Genomic DNA, 15,843 nt, shown 5'->3' with positions numbered 1-15,843 from the left:
AAATTTTTTTTAGTTTTTCCCAACCTTGGTTTTTCATTAACATTAATTTACTTGTAACTACCACATCTAGAATTAATATTGATATTGACCTCTATTAAACATTCGATCATTAATAAACAAGCGTCCATGTGTTGATCTTGAACTTCATAAAATCTAAAAGCACGTCGTTGACGTTGACAAATATGCGTCTGGGATAAACAAGCTTTAATCGACGATTCGTAATTAAAACATATTCATCTTCAAGTTATTGTTACATGTAAATTGAAATGAAGAGAAGTCATCCCTCTTCATCAGAGCATACTTTGAGCAAAGGACAAAGTAAATTATCATAATATTTTTCAAAACAGCAAAAAATAAAAATAAAAAAACCAAACAAACAAAAAAACAAAAAAACAAAAAACAAAAACAAAAAAAACAAGGGTTTATAGAACCTCAATTAAGTTTTGTCGGAGCCAGATATGTCAGCTCGTCCTGCTCAATGTAGTACTGAATGTGTAGATAATACGCTAAGGCATAAATCATTACAGCTATAAAACTTTGATATTGCATCATACAAGGGGAAGATTGACGACAAACAAAGTTCTTTTTACTGAAAAATGAATAGGTTGTTCCCGATTCGTTTAATTTGTATTTCCTCTTACAGAAATTCGGGATGTGAAAAGGCGTTTTAATCGAACGTGGCTCGATAAATATTTTTGGTGAAAATGAAATGCAGTGATTTGTTTGTATTGCGTTTTATTCAATAGTTCTGATAATGTTTTTGTAAGAACCCCTGTAAATAATTGGGCAAATTTGACAACTTTGATAAAACGACACTTGGGCCAACCTGGTCATGACAATTGTATTGAAATGAGTGAACATTTTGTGAAAATTGCTGAAGGTAAAAGGGATGATGTTGTCTCAATGTTGAGTTGCTCATTTCGAAATAAAATATTAAGAAATAGGGCTATCTTGAAAAGTATTTTGAAGACTATTTATTTGCGTGGAAAGCAGAACAATCCTCTACGTGGTCATACCGAGATAAAAAGTAATTTCATTGCTCTTATCAAATTTAGGGCAGAAAATGATAGGATTTTGTCTGACTAATTACAAAGCAGTCCCCCAAACTCTAGATATCTATCAAACCAGATACAGAATGAGTTCATTCATATTTGTGGCCAACAGTTACGAAAGCATATCGTCGATGAGTGTAATTCTGCAAAATGTTTCAGATTAAACTACCAATGTTTCTACCGTCGAACAGGTTTCTTTATGCTGCGTAATGTCGGTTCAATTAAAGAGGGTTGACAAGCAAAAAACAAAAAAAATCAGAAAAAAAAGAAAAAGAAAAAAAGAAAGAAAAACGAGAAAAAAGAGAAAAAAAATTAAAGCTGGCTTTGATTCTTTTAACCTATACACCTTCCTCTAAACATGTAACAAGTTTTAAAATGCCATGGATGACCAAAGCTGTTACCTTAATGAAAAAAAAATGTTATTCGTATTTGAAAATTATGCTCCTCTGCTTTCATATCTTAAATTTCCGGCTACGCCGCTGCATTGCGACGTGAATATACCGGTGGTGATTAAATAGCATTTGTATACTATAGTGTCATAATCGGTAAATCAGCGGTCATATCAGTACAAAGAATAATCTACAAAAAGCAATCAGTTATCATTGTTTTAGAAAAAAAATGAGTATTTTTCAACCAAGGATTGATATTTGAAACCTTGTGAAACGTATTTTCTCATATCTCTGATTTCGGAGTCTGTATTGCAGAAATTTAAGGCGTTCAAGGAAATCAGAGTACATGTAGTTCAATTATGAGGGATAAACATCATATGCAGGAGATTAAGGTATATTGCTGCACGGGGAAGGAAAATTTATTAAATTAAAACCGTCTCTTTTGTCATAAATCTTAGTACTGAGATAACCAAGAATGTCAAATCGAGATTTATAAGTCCCAAAAAGAATCCGAACTGGCTGTTTCTGTAGTCTCTTTTATCTCATGCTCTGGTAGATATATTGAAGGAATCCATTTACCAAAAGAAGGGTTGTTAATGGACAATACATCATCGATATATCTGTATGTGACATTAAAGGATTTCGCATCTTTTATATTTTTATTCTTTACAAGAGTCTGAAAAACTCAGTCTGGTATTAATACAAAGACAAGTCGGCAAGAAGAGGAGCGCAATTAGTACCCATTGGAGTGCAACTTGTTGCGGAAAAATAGCTCCTCCAAATGTAACAAATATGTTATCAATGAGGAAATCAAGCATGCTACAAACGTGCTTTTCTGTGTAACATACTTTACCCTTCTCAGATGATTTAGAAATTACATGCGGATTTGTATCCAATAGTACAATATAATTTCTCGAATAGTAAAAGATTAACAAATATTTCCTTTTAAACAAGATTTCAAGTTATCATGTGGCAACGTAGTGTGAAGTGTTGAAAAGTGAGAAGTTTGAACAGAATTGATTTTCCAAAATACTACGGGATTTTAGATAATCAAGTAAATCCTTAGAACTTTGAAGTATCCACATACATGTGTGAATAATGCCACTACGTAAATAGGTGATATTGTAACTAGCTTGTTGTCCATATTTCACTGTGGGCAATATCGTTGTAAGGTAAATTGACATCTCTTTCGTGGAGCAAGATGAAGATTCAGTTATATACCTTTCTTTGTATGGATTCTTATGAAGTTTGGGAATTCAATACAAGTAAGGGAAGTCCACACATTTTGTTTAGATGTTGAGAGAAGACATAAGGACTTATGGTTGTTCGGGATTTCGTCATTGTCAAAATTAGTTTTACCTGGGGTGTTACTACCAATGTCCAATTCCCTTGTAACGCGATCGAGGTAATGAGTTTTACAAACAAATACGTGTTGCTTGAAGCTATGTCCACAATGACGATAGCGTATTTGTCATGCAATGAAGAAAGGCCTTCATGTGCCTCATGATCGTTGAATACGGACTTGGGTCATTTACTGACACACTTCTTGAGATTTTCAATACGATTCCGTAATAATGATCAGATGGTACGTATTCCAATCTGACAAGGACTCGTCTTCTGATTCTTGGTCTGTCTTTTTCTCTTTTTGTCCATGATCTGGCATTATATTCATCAGCATCCATTATGGTTTTGAAATTATATTTCCAATCGAGGCGCTGTGGTTCTCTGAATTTTGGACCATGAGAAACTACCTTACGTAGGAGTTCATTCTCAATGACATTCAAATCACCAGTGCAGATGACTTGACCAGTGAGACTGTAATTAAAGAGAGAAAACGCACATTCACAGGTCAGAGGACTTCAAGAATTCCTCAATTTAGATTCTGCAATGTATTATACGGTTGGAAATTCTACTAATTATTGTCTTAGTATAACTGTAAGAGACAGTAGGTACAGATTGATTTTTGAAATATGGTAGAGTTTTGGAAACTATACCTCTTTATGATGAAGAATATTACTGAAGGTAATGTAGCATCTATTCTTTAATTGGAAAATTGTACCTACATTGTAAATAAACTTCAGGTTCTCATCGTGAAGATGCCCAGATTTAACAATATTTTAATTCACTGTCGATTCCTGCTAAATATTGTGTTGGTACTTTTGCATGTAAACAGCAAATAACAATGGAATTTGAAAAATAAACTGGCGCAAATGAGTTGAGGTGCAAAAGAATTCTTGGTTAATACAGAGAGCGCTCGATCATTTTAAGTTTCGATACATTAATTAGAAAAGTTATCATTGGTACATTTTCTGTTATTTTGGTGTCCCAAAATATATCCAGAGGGTAGATAGTGATAGTTTTAATTGCAATCAACAAATCGCCGTCCCTTTTTAATTGCTCCTTCCTCATCCTGTTCTTTCTAACACTTCTTGGCGTCCCTTGTCGCTTATTGCTGGGACACGATAAATCAAATAAACGTATCACAGATTAAGAACAAATAAAATAGCCTTTTAAAAATAGCCGTAGTTTAGTTAACTCCACACCCACTCAGGAGAGAACAATAACTATGTAAATGAAATGGTTATCTTTCTTAAAACCAATAACTGAATTTAAAATCAAATTGAGTATGAGTTATATAAAAATACGAAAATAAAAATAGGGGATTTCCGAAAATGGATTTGGAAGAAGAGGTAAATATAGCCTTTTAGAATCAGCTGTTTTGTGGTTTATTTCCTTCACTGGGATGAAAACCTTACAATATTATTTGAATGAGACAGATGAAACCTGAAACAATTGTTGCTAAATTTTATTCATATCTACCAAACACTCAGCTGCGTAGTCTCACTTTTTATATGTCCTTTTGTGATGACATGATATCATTGAAGAAAGTCTGTGCCAGAAACCCCATTTCTGTCATCAATGAATGTTGAGAGTCAATAGATTTTCAGAGCTATGTCTTTTATTTTACTTTTAGTAGACTTCTCTACCATAACGCTCCATTGAACAATGTTTAACAGGAAATTTACAGAAAAGTTTGCATTTGCCTCATTTAATGCATTGAGTCTGCTTTTTGAAGATACAACAGAAATAAACAAGCACCGAAGAGCCTTTGATACAACAAATATGATACACTTTATTGATTGTGGTTTAAAAATCCTATGGGAGATATTTCATTCATTCAGACCAAGATCACTTGACCAATAAAACAGACACTGCTGGAATTTGGGTCAGGGAAAGTTAGGTACTTAGTTACACTTTCCCGTGGCAAGTTGAAAACTTCATATGCTGTAAGGATTTGTTTTGTTAGGAAAGCAGTCATTGACTGTGGGAAAGTTGATTTTATATGGATTTTTCCCACGAAAACCTCAATTTCTGAAAAGTCCTAGAACACTACCAGCTTTGACACATTATTCTGACTCCAGGCCAACTGAAGCGTCACTCTGTCTCCGATATGCTGTGTGCATAGGGGAGAAACATTTCAAACAGTCAAATGGTGACTGCCAAATTAAAGTCTTTGGTGTGACTGTTGGGGATTAGAACTCACAACCTCCATACTTGGGGCGAGCATGTTTCCCTGAAACCACTGAGATTGTGAATTCTTTACATTACATATTGTTATAGTTTCTTTTGCTGTATGCTAAATGCCTTTACCAGACCCATATATACAATGATATACATAAAAAAAATATGTCATGTTTGCCTTGGTTTCATTGTTTTTTTCTTTTTTCAGCTGCTGAAGATCAAGATCTCAGATTTAAATTCACATATCACATGTTCCTTATGTGCTGGCTATTTCATTGATGCTACTACAACAACGGAATGCTTACACACTTGTGAGTGTTACTATGGTGACAGAATCCTTCTACATGTATCTAACTCCCTTGTGGTCACTTACAATGTAGATTTTGTACATATACTTGTACATGTACATGTAGTATGTAGTAATGCCATGCATATACTAAAGCCAATTGTCTTTATAGATACATATTAGAAGATAGTGCATGCATGTCAAAAACTCTAAAAATTCACTGTTTTTTCCTAATTCACAAACTGTTACCATGGTTACAGACACAAAACCTTTCTTAGTTGTCATTTGATTGCTGCACTTATGAGATATAAATTGTACATGTCTATAAAATTGGCACTTTGCCATGTTTACAACAATTATCAGTCTTGGTTTACTTAAATATGTAGGATTTTTCTCCAAAGTAGAGATCTGTATTAAGGGAAAACTAGAGGTACAATGTACTTGTACTGGTAGGTACAATATGTAGTGTGATAATGCATTGTTTGTTTTTTTTGTGCCTTGTATCACTGTCTGAAAGTTACATGTAATGTAAATGTATTCACCATAACCATTCTCATTATATTCTCCATTTTCATTAAACAAAATTTGAAATGTGAGGTACTCTGCAAGATTAACTTTCTCCATTTTTATACAACTGGAATAAAATTGTGGTTGTATAATGCTATGGTGCAATGATCATTGTCTGGAGAAATATAAAGATTCTTTGCGATAACTTTAGTTGTGGTTGACCAATTGTTCTGAAATGATTTTACTAAGCACTAAAAGAAGGTTCCTATGTAATTTGGACTTTGTGCCCCTTACCAATTTAGAAAAAGGGACCAAAAAGGTTAAAAATAGATGTTTTATTAAGACCAATGTAGAATGTTTGTAAGGTTTTTTTTTGTGTTGCTTACTTTAACTAATTCTAGTAAACAAATGTATTAGCATTAGCAGATTGTGTTTTTGAGCCATTTTCAAGTTATAGGGTGTCACAGGTAGGCAATGCCCAATTTTTTTTTCTATTTGGTCTGATTTTGATTTTTTTATTGGATTCCTTACAAAATCCCTTCCTGTATTTTCAATCAGATTTTAGATATCTCTTTTGGTTTCGAAGTTATAACTGGTCAGAGGGGCAACACACAAAAAAATTGACTTTTTTATTTTTGGTCTGATTTTGAAAATTTTTAATTGAATTTAAAATTTTGTGCAATATACTGTCCTAACCATTTGTTGTGCCCATAATGAATACTAAGTCCCTATGCTTAAGTGTGTCAAAAACTAAGATTGTGTCCACACTTGTCTCAACTGTTCAGGGTTCAACTACTGCAGTCGTATCATGCTATGCTTGACAAAGCTTTTACTGTAAAGGATCATTGGTTGCATTGGAGTCTTTTTTAAATGAGATCTTTGGATAATTAAATCTGTTTTAATACAAATGTCAACACATATCCTTTCAAAGTTTGGAATGGAATCTTCATACAAACCTTAAAAGGTTAAAAGTGGTTGGAAAGGCTTATTTCAGTCTTCACAGTCAGACCTGTCTTAAGTGTCCTTCTAAGGGAGAGCAAAATTATGGTCACTGATGACAGGTGATCTTTATATACAGATTAATTTTACATAAAATGCATTACAACAAGATACAACGTATTGCTGAATACATGTGATCACTATTACAAAGTTGACAGCTACGTCACTTTTAATGAATGTTTAAAAATTGTATTGCACCAAATGTTTATCTTTGTTTTCATGTAATGGTAAATGTGAAGTTTATTAAATTACAAACAATTGATTTAAGTTTTTAGATATGGTTTCCTGAAATGAATTTCATTTTTAATCCCCTTCAAAATCAATTGTAATATCAATTGTTCATATTTCAACTTGTGTTGTCTTTTTTTCACTAGTCTGTAAGAGTTGCATAGTGAAACACCTCCAGACCAGTAAATCATGTCCACAGTGTTGTATAAAGATACACGAAACACAGCCACAGTTACATTTGAGGGCAGACAGGACCATGCAGGATATAGTCTACAAAATTGTACCTAACTTATTTGAAAGTATGTTCTAGATATTTATACCTCATGTTTAAATACAGGAGGGAGTTTCATATGTGTATAGTGATAATTTTGTCCATTTGTTCATCCAACCCCAGTTCAGCAACTCTTCTTAAACTGCTGAACAGAACTAGATGAAACTTGCACACATTATTCATCAGATGGTGCCATTGTGCACCTTTTATTTCACGTTTCCATCTCAATGACTCTTGGGGTTTCTGGGGAAGGGAGAGGGGTATCTCAATTGTAATTTTATATTTCAGTATGTCCATTAGTTTTTGCGTCTGGGGTTCATTCACTCCTGACCTTAGAATGTGGGGTACAGAGGGTTTTTAAGGGTACTTTTTAGTTGGCACAATCAGACTTATGATACATATGGAATTAAATATTATTCTCGAAAGTTGATGGATTTTGACACTGAACATTACGTTTCAGAAGATGGACATAATGGAAAAACAGAAATCTAAAGATCTAAATTAGAAATGAATATATTGCAAATGTACGTGCATGAACTTTTTGACTTGTGAAATTTTACTTACATGATTTTTATTGAATATGAAAAATGTACTGCAGTACATAAATGGGCTTGCTGTATTTCCTTAGTTATGTAGATATTTTTTGTGCAATTCAATAAAGAAAAAGACATTTTATTGTTTACAAATTATGGAAATCACAAATTTAAACTTTTAATGCTTGTATTAGTTCTCTAATCTAACTAAAATTAGACCAATGAAAGGTTCCATTCAGTCACAGTCACTACGTGTAGGATTTGACAACACTCCATTCTACTTTCAGTTCTGACTAATTGGATTGTCAGTTCTCAACCTTATAGGTCTTGTATCTAAATATACTCAATGCAGCTTTAATTTGATAGACAAATTTGTGGAATAGTATAATTTTTTCATGTATTTTCAGATGAAGAAAAAAGAAGGGAGGAATTCTATAACTCCAGAGGGTTTAACAAGAACAAGAGAGGTATAAAATATATGTCACACAGTACTCACACTACCATCTTCGATTTCAATGATTTGAAATTTGAGTTGAGGAAGAGTTTGAGCAGTCTTTGAAATTGGGGCCAGCCCATCAGACAATTCTGGTGAAAATTGCACCTGCCTTGCAGATGTTTTGCTTCCAAGCCAATGTATCGTGTATAAAATTCCCATCAGTTTAAGGGTAGGGTTTTGTTGTCTGAAATTTAGAAGGCAAGGACTGTTTGAGGAAAATCTCAATTTGATATTTTTATGAAACACGGCCCAGACCTTGGGTGAGAGAAATTTGTAGTAGATTGATAGGTCATTGTCTACATGAATTCTGGTAAGTCTCTGTGGATGACTCTGATTTCAATTAAAAGTGTACAAGATATACATGTAGTCAAGTTTACTTAAATCTGAGATAGGGCCACAGTGATTAAATTATGTATAGACTTAATGCTTGAACTCCACTGAAAGAGTGGGAAGTGTATTGACCTTATCTGTCCTTCCGTCTGTCATTCTATCACAGTTAATTCATCTCTCAATGAATGGATTAATTTAAAATTTGGTGTGTGGCTGTAGATGGGGCATATGTTGTAAGTGATTTTGGGTATGTCCGATTGTCAAATTTCTGTATGAGTGGGGTAATACCTAGCGTGACAACACATGCAACTTCATGTTTAAATCTACTCACTAGACTTACACCTAATGTACTTGTTTTACAAAAAGTCTAATAATCATGTCACAATTCTTTTTTCTGTTATGATGACATACATGTAACTTAATTATAATACTTACATGTACATAGTTACCTGCCTTTCTTTGTGGAAAATAATGAAATGGGTATTTTCCTTGATTTTGACAACTACTTACTGCTTCCAAGCCACCTATGATTATTAAGACATGATTTTTTTCTGCTTTTTAGTGGAATTTTGCTATTTCAAATTTGGATTTTAATGTTATAATTTTTATTACTGTATATTTACTTCCGATTTTGCCAATTTCCACCTTGTATTTTGACCTCGTTAAAATCATTTCTGATTAATTTTCTTGCCAATACTTTACAGGTGTGGTTGAAAAAGTTCCAGAACCCAAGTTAACCTGTATTCAGTCTAATGATGAAAGTCACATGTACAAATATGATGAGAAAATATGTATATGCCTAGAGAGATACAAGTTTGTATGATTTATTGTATTTAATTAAACTTATTGGTGTACTGATGATGGATAAAAGTCTCACATGGGTTGGTTGACCATCTAGATGTGATTAATTGATTGAGATTTTCATTATTGATTATTATTAGATGTATATAGCGAAGTCATTGGTCATCCTTAAATCAACCTTTTCACACACAAAAATGTACAAAAATGTATTTTCTTCAATAATTCAAACGTGTATACAAACTTAGACGATAGTGTAGAACAATTTTCATAATTTTCACTCTCATGACACTACCCTACAAATACATAACTACAAACTATAACGAGAATAGGTATGGGGAATATGTCAAAGAGACAACAATTCCAGCAGGATGAGAATGTCAGCCAAAGACCACCCATTGGTCTTCACTGAATGACAATGAAACCCTCACACTACAGGGCAGGCTGCAGCTGACCTTAAAACAGTATACACAGGTGCAGTGATAGAATTGCCCCTATATACTCAAATAACACAAAAAATAAAGTAATGGTGAAAACAAAACAAGACATACAGAAGCCAGAAATTCCTGACAGGACAGGTGCAAAAAATGTAGTGGGGTTTAAGTACTTTGGCGTAATCACAACCATCTGGCCATTGTGGAAAAAATACAACATAATTGAATACGCCTAAAAATCAGTTAAAAAAGTGTGTGACACTTATTACTACGGAAATAAAGAAATTGTACATTTTGGTGTTACAATCAACATGTTCTATAAAAAGAACTTTCAAAATATTTGATGTACATAAAGGTAGTACACAGTGACCTAAATTAGTTAGTGAACCATATTAAATGGACCCATTATAACCTACATGTACAATATATCCACAAAAATGGGATAAGAATTCAACTACATGCTTAGTGTCAGAAGGTCAATACAATTCAAAATCCCATACTGGTGAGATTTTAATAAGTCACATGCCCATTTTAAGAAAATCAGTCGGCAATTACTTTCACTTTATGTGAAACTCATCATTAGGACTCAGAATACCTAACATTTATTATGTCTCTGTAACTATCTGAATAAAGTCAAGGAAACTGTTAATAGTTCTGAGAGCAATAATTTTGGCAAGCAACACTTAAAATTTAGAACTCATCATGATAACCTCAGAAAAGAAAACAAAAAATGTCTCAAAATAGGCCAGCATTAAGACACATGTGTGTATCTTTGATTTATCATATTAGCAGGCAACTAGACAGATTAAAATTAAAGTTACTTGTTTCTTTATTACTTTGCTAGATATATAGTAGATTAAAAAAAAACTGATATTTTGCTTCATTTAATTTTGCAAGGAATGATCTCAGACTAAGATTTTGATAGCAAATGATATTCAACTTTAAAAGTACTTTTATTTGTGAAAATTGTGAACTGTTTCCAGGAGTTGTGCTGTAAGAATGTAGTACAGAAAATATAGCAATAGTAATTGATAATCAGTTTGTTGACCTGAACTGATTATGTTCGATAATTGATTGGTATTTTCAACTGATTACACAATACTAATTAAACTTACAAATTTTGAAATAAAGGAAAACAAATGATAATTTTATTGATTAAAGATCTGGAAATATAACTTTTCATTGTTGAAGTAACTAGAGTAATCAGACATGATATTTTTCTGCCTTTAAAAAGGAGTTCTGTTTTTTCTAATTCCTACTCTACCATTCTGTTTGTTTCTTTTATTGTGTGTTTGCCACCAATTTGGCGAAATTTCTGCTATTTTATTTGTTTCATCAAATTTTGTATGGGTAGTAGTTGTATTTCTTAAAAGTTTTTACTAAGAGAGTACTGTTAATTACTCAGCCTATCACTTTTTGTCTTGTAACTTATGACAACATTAAATTTTCACATACATGTTTAATTTGGATTGCCCTAAAATCAAAATGTTGAAGCTTTATTTACTTTTACATTGCACATGTTGTAAAAAAAGTGTATTTAATTTATAGCATGCCATTGAAATGTGGCAACCACAAGATTCCTGCATTAGAAAAAAAGTTTCTTCGTTGCTCAAACAGATTGCAAGTGGAAGATGTAATAAAATTATTGAGGAAAAGATTAGATCTGCCTTTTAATTTACAGGTAATTTATTAGCAGTGTTTTCAACAATATTTTTCTGATTTCAACAGACATAATTTGACCTCTTAAAGTCATGTCTGTTTTAAGTAGAAATTCTTAACTAAAAGAATGTTAACTAAAACTGTTCGAACTTCAGCAAAATATTAGGAACCAAAATACATGTCCAGTTTGTTTATGCTGTAATTTGCATTTGCTATTCAAGAGTTATGACCCTTTTTCATTATGTGAAATGCAGGGGTATCTGTATTAACACATCAACTTTCTCTAGCTGATATTTGAATAATCATTCACAGATTACATTGATATGCCATGGAAAAGAACTGATGAAAGAATGGTCCCTTAAGCAGGTGTACCTAATGAACTGGAGCCCTAAGGTTTGTTAACATCAGTGTTCAAGGATTTTTCAAAAATTGAGGTTTTCTTGGGAAAAATCCATATAAAATCAACTTTCCCACAGTCAATGACTGCTTTCCTAACAAAACAAATCCTTACAGCATATGAAATTTTCAACTTGCCACGGGAAAGTGTAACTAAGTACCTAACTTTCCCTGACCCAAATTTCACTAAAAATTTAGTGAAAAAAAAAAAAGAAAATAAATATGGTACCTGTGTTCCTGCTAATATGCACTAAAAACTAGGATTGGTAGGTAGGCAAAAATTGTTGTCTGGTTTGTTTTGGGGACACATAAAGACTTTAATAGTGCTGGTCAAAAAATGGGCAAAAAAACCTTAGGGTTTGGCACAAAAAAAATAGGGTCAGTAGGGTTAGTGGAAATGAAAGTTATTATTTTTTTAGCCTTTTTAATTTTTTCTGTCTATGAAGAATTATAACCTCAGTCATGTGATGCACACTAAATAATTTGTGAAGCAAGTTTTCAAGTGTGCACCACAGCTTTTAAATTATTACAAATCGACACAAATACAGCAGCCTTTCCTTACAGTTTTTATTTTAGTGTAAAATTTAACACTTAAATCCTTAAAATGCTTGATGACATCACAGTAAAATTACCCAATTTAGTCTTTGAGATGATGTACATTTTTTTTCATCCAGTCATAAAGTGTATTACTTCTGAAATGGAATTATTAAACACAACTAGCACTTAAGAAATGGTAGAAACTGATATTTGATTTTGTTAATATGTATCACTAGTATTATAAACTTTTTTTTCAGGGATCTCCAATGTTCCTGTTCTATATATGTAAATAAGGATAAAATAGAATGTGCAGTATTGTCTTCAAGAAGACTTGAACAAACAGCTGCTGGTCGGCTATATGATCTCCATGTATGGATGGCTTGGTGCTATAGACCTATATAAGGCCATTGAGATGTTTCAACTTAAATTACAGTGCTACATATTAAGCTGAAAATACTGTTTGTGGAATATCAAGACCCTAGTTGATATCAATACAGTGAAACCTGTCTTAACCAAACCCTGAAAAAATGGAAGACTGCTTAATCCAGACATGTTTTGAAATCACATTAGTTTATTTTGAACCTGGTAAATTGAACAAATGTCTTAATTTTGACTGGTTTTACTGTATCAAGGTGATAGTTAATACATACATCCAGAGATATCATCTGAATGAAAGTCGATACATACATCCTGGGATATCATCTGGATGATAGTCAATACATACATCCAGAGATATCATCTGAATGATAGTTAAGTGCATACATCCAGAGTTATCATCTGAATGATAGTAAAGTACATACAGCATTTACCTATCATGTGTATTACACATACATGGCAATATATTTGTATCAATTTTGTTTCTGATCAGCTACAGTAAAATCTGCTGTAGTGACTACACGTATTCAGGTGTAACCTGTCTTAAAGACTATGAAAATGATTTACCTTTAAAGTTCATTTTATGTAAAATAAACCTGTAGGTTATGACCACCTGTCTTATATGACAATGATTTTGCTTTTCTGTGGAAGATCACTTAAGACAGGTTTAACTATGATTTTTTAAATCCTACAAATATGATGTGATACACAAGATATTTGACTCGGACTTAGCCGACACATAGACAATAGCATGAATAGGTAAGGCAGATTTCAGTGTTGAAAATCATTCATTAATCCACAAGCCAAATCGTACTTTTACAGACTTTTGCAAGGTAATTAATCTTAAGTTCTGCTCTTGTTTTTATAGTATTTTTGCTTTGATAAGTTGTTTACCTGTGTACTTTTCCAAATCTGCTAGACCCTTCCATACTTACAGAATATCAATTTGGTAAGATTTGTTATGTCGGGTATATGTAAAAAGTATAGAATCTCATGAAGGTAAGATTGTTTCCTTTAGTTTTGTACTAGTATCGGTACATGTATATGTATCTGAAGAAAGTGAGGTACTGTAGAAATCAACTTTCTGACCTCTGACTTCATTGAATATATAATGTAATGCAGTATGGAGAAAGTGAGGTACTGTAGAAATCAACTTTCTGACCTCTGACTTTATTGAATGTATAATGTGATGCAGTGCGAACTCAAATTGTGAATCAGAAACCAACTTAAATTTGCATTACATTACATTTACATTCAATTAAACCTGTGCAGATAGAAGTTTTCCATATCTTTATATTGGGTCAAAAGTTAAAATCACTGTTAATAAAATAGATTTATTTGAAATGAAACTTAACAATTCAATTTGAGATTATTTTAAATAGGTCAAAATTTTTGAAATACTATTAATTGATCAGACATACACATGTACTAATAGCATTGTCATCTTGTGGGCATTTTACTCTAAGTATTCCACTTGATTTAATAGGAACTCAAAACACATAATCTTTTATTTTTTTTTATATGCAACATTCTGTTAGTTGCATATTGTTATTTGTTATAGGCTATGTGATAAATAGGAATCCACTGTATTGGTTTTATTTTTGCTTACAACTTTGCATATTTTTTTTTAAATGTTACTCAGTATTTTGAGTAAATAAGCTTTAAATGAAATATATTTTGTTGCGTCATGTATTTTGCATGTCAGTGTTTGCATGGTATAGAATATTCTTCAATCTTGTCAGATGTATATTATAGAACAAAAAACTTGTATAAAGCTTTTGTTGATATCATGAGATCTACAGTATGTACATGTATTATGGTATAACAACATGTAGGATCACTCAGTTATATGATTTTTTTTTACATTAGGAGCAGATCTAAGGACATGCATGCCAGACATACTCCCCCCTCCCTTAAATTAGGGGAAAAAATTGCATGAAATTTTGATTTTTTGCAAATTATACCCCAAATGTTATCGTACATTGCATTGCTTTTTGCCCCGTGCAGGTCCGGATGTTTAAAAGAATAGGCTAAGCTTGTCGTAAAAGGCGACTAAATAGTGCTCAGAAACCTAGCCAGGGGCTAGGTTCTGCCCACAGAGCAACTGGGATGGGTGCCCCAGGTGGTGGAATGGGGTACCCCTGTCATGTTACATGCTGGGGTTGTCAGGCTATAAGGAAAACCTGACCGCAAACCATAGTGGTGCACCGTGTTGGGAAAGATGTCACGTTCCTTGCATGTTAAAGAACCCTGCTGTGGTATTCGATAGGAGTTGGAACCTTTGCGCTCTGCCACAGGAGGCTAAATTGCCTGACCTTACCCATCCCCCCTTTTCTAGTGGCAATCAAAATTTGTCGACCCTATTATCCATGTGTCCCATCCTTTTTTCCTTTCATCATTATTTCATATTCATTTTATCATCCATTTCATGTTCATCGTCTGAATATAGCTGAAATATTGCTGCTCAAACGTTAAACCCCAACAAACAAACATTGCTTTCATTTAGTTCTATTTACACCCCCTTACCTGAAATCCTGGATCTGCCCTTGTTCATGGAAGAAAGTTTTTTTAGGACTTTAAGTAGCAGTCTTTATAAAAATTAGACAGTTGCATGATTCATGCATGCCAAATTCCTACACTTAATTCAGATGCAGTTAATAGACCACATTTGACATTTGTTCGTTGCACTTTTGAGAAAAAAATTATATAAATTGTACATGGTTATTAGAGAGAGTTGTTGTTCTTGATTTGGTTAATTAAGTGGTAAATAAATGTATGGTTTAGTAGGTGGGTTTCTTCTGCACTTGAAATCATCTCAACCATTGGTAGTGTCTGAGTTTTATATGGATTGGTATTTAAATATTGAAAAGTGGGGATGTTCATGTCATGTTCTTTTATGAAGCAGTTAATTTATAAAAAGGCTGGTCCTTTTATCTTTTACTATTTGTATAACATTCATGTGTTGTTTATAATAGTATATTTTTATTGTCTTGCATATTAAATTGATAATTTATTTTTTCTAGTGTTTTTG

At 32.8% G+C, this 15,843-nt stretch overlaps 1 protein-coding gene across 2 annotated transcripts; it reads left to right on the top strand.

The window, feature by feature from the left end:
* Positions 1-3,996: 3,996 nt before the first annotated feature.
* On the top strand, positions 3,997-15,828 carry LOC148620866 (polycomb group RING finger protein 1-like). Of its 2 annotated transcripts, none has more exons than XM_088574704.1 (8): positions 3,997-4,131; positions 5,172-5,274; positions 7,130-7,282; positions 8,195-8,254; positions 9,318-9,426; positions 11,394-11,526; positions 11,817-11,897; positions 12,695-15,828. In XM_088574704.1, the coding sequence occupies exons 1-8, from the start codon at positions 4,114-4,116 to the stop codon at positions 12,728-12,730; spliced, it is 693 nt and encodes a 230-aa protein (XP_088430830.1). In that variant the 5' UTR covers positions 3,997-4,113; the 3' UTR covers positions 12,731-15,828. The 2 variants fall into 2 exon arrangements, with proteins under 2 accessions (XP_088430830.1, XP_088430829.1); XM_088574703.1 differs by lacking the exon at positions 3,997-4,131 and adding an exon at positions 4,155-4,236.
* Positions 15,829-15,843: the final 15 nt, after the last annotated feature.

Source organism: Perna viridis, chromosome 3 (assembly GCF_037379345.1).
Source record: "Perna viridis isolate PV_CMFRI_1.1 ecotype Kerala chromosome 3, ASM3737934v1, whole genome shotgun sequence".
Taxonomy (NCBI): Eukaryota; Metazoa; Mollusca; class Bivalvia; order Mytilida; family Mytilidae; genus Perna; species Perna viridis.
This window is presented reverse-complemented; position numbering and strand designations above follow the sequence as displayed.

Excerpts from the sequence above, each read along its gene's own strand:
- LOC148620866 (XM_088574703.1), top strand. The coding sequence starts at position 4,210 with ATGAGACAGATGAAACCTGAAACAATT. Across the intron at positions 8,255-9,317 it reads GTTTAACAAGAACAAGAGAG|GTGTGGTTGAAAAAGTTCCA; the intron begins GTATAAAATATA and ends AATACTTTACAG. Across the intron at positions 11,898-12,694 it reads TAATGAACTGGAGCCCTAAG|GGATCTCCAATGTTCCTGTT; the intron begins GTTTGTTAACAT and ends CTTTTTTTTCAG.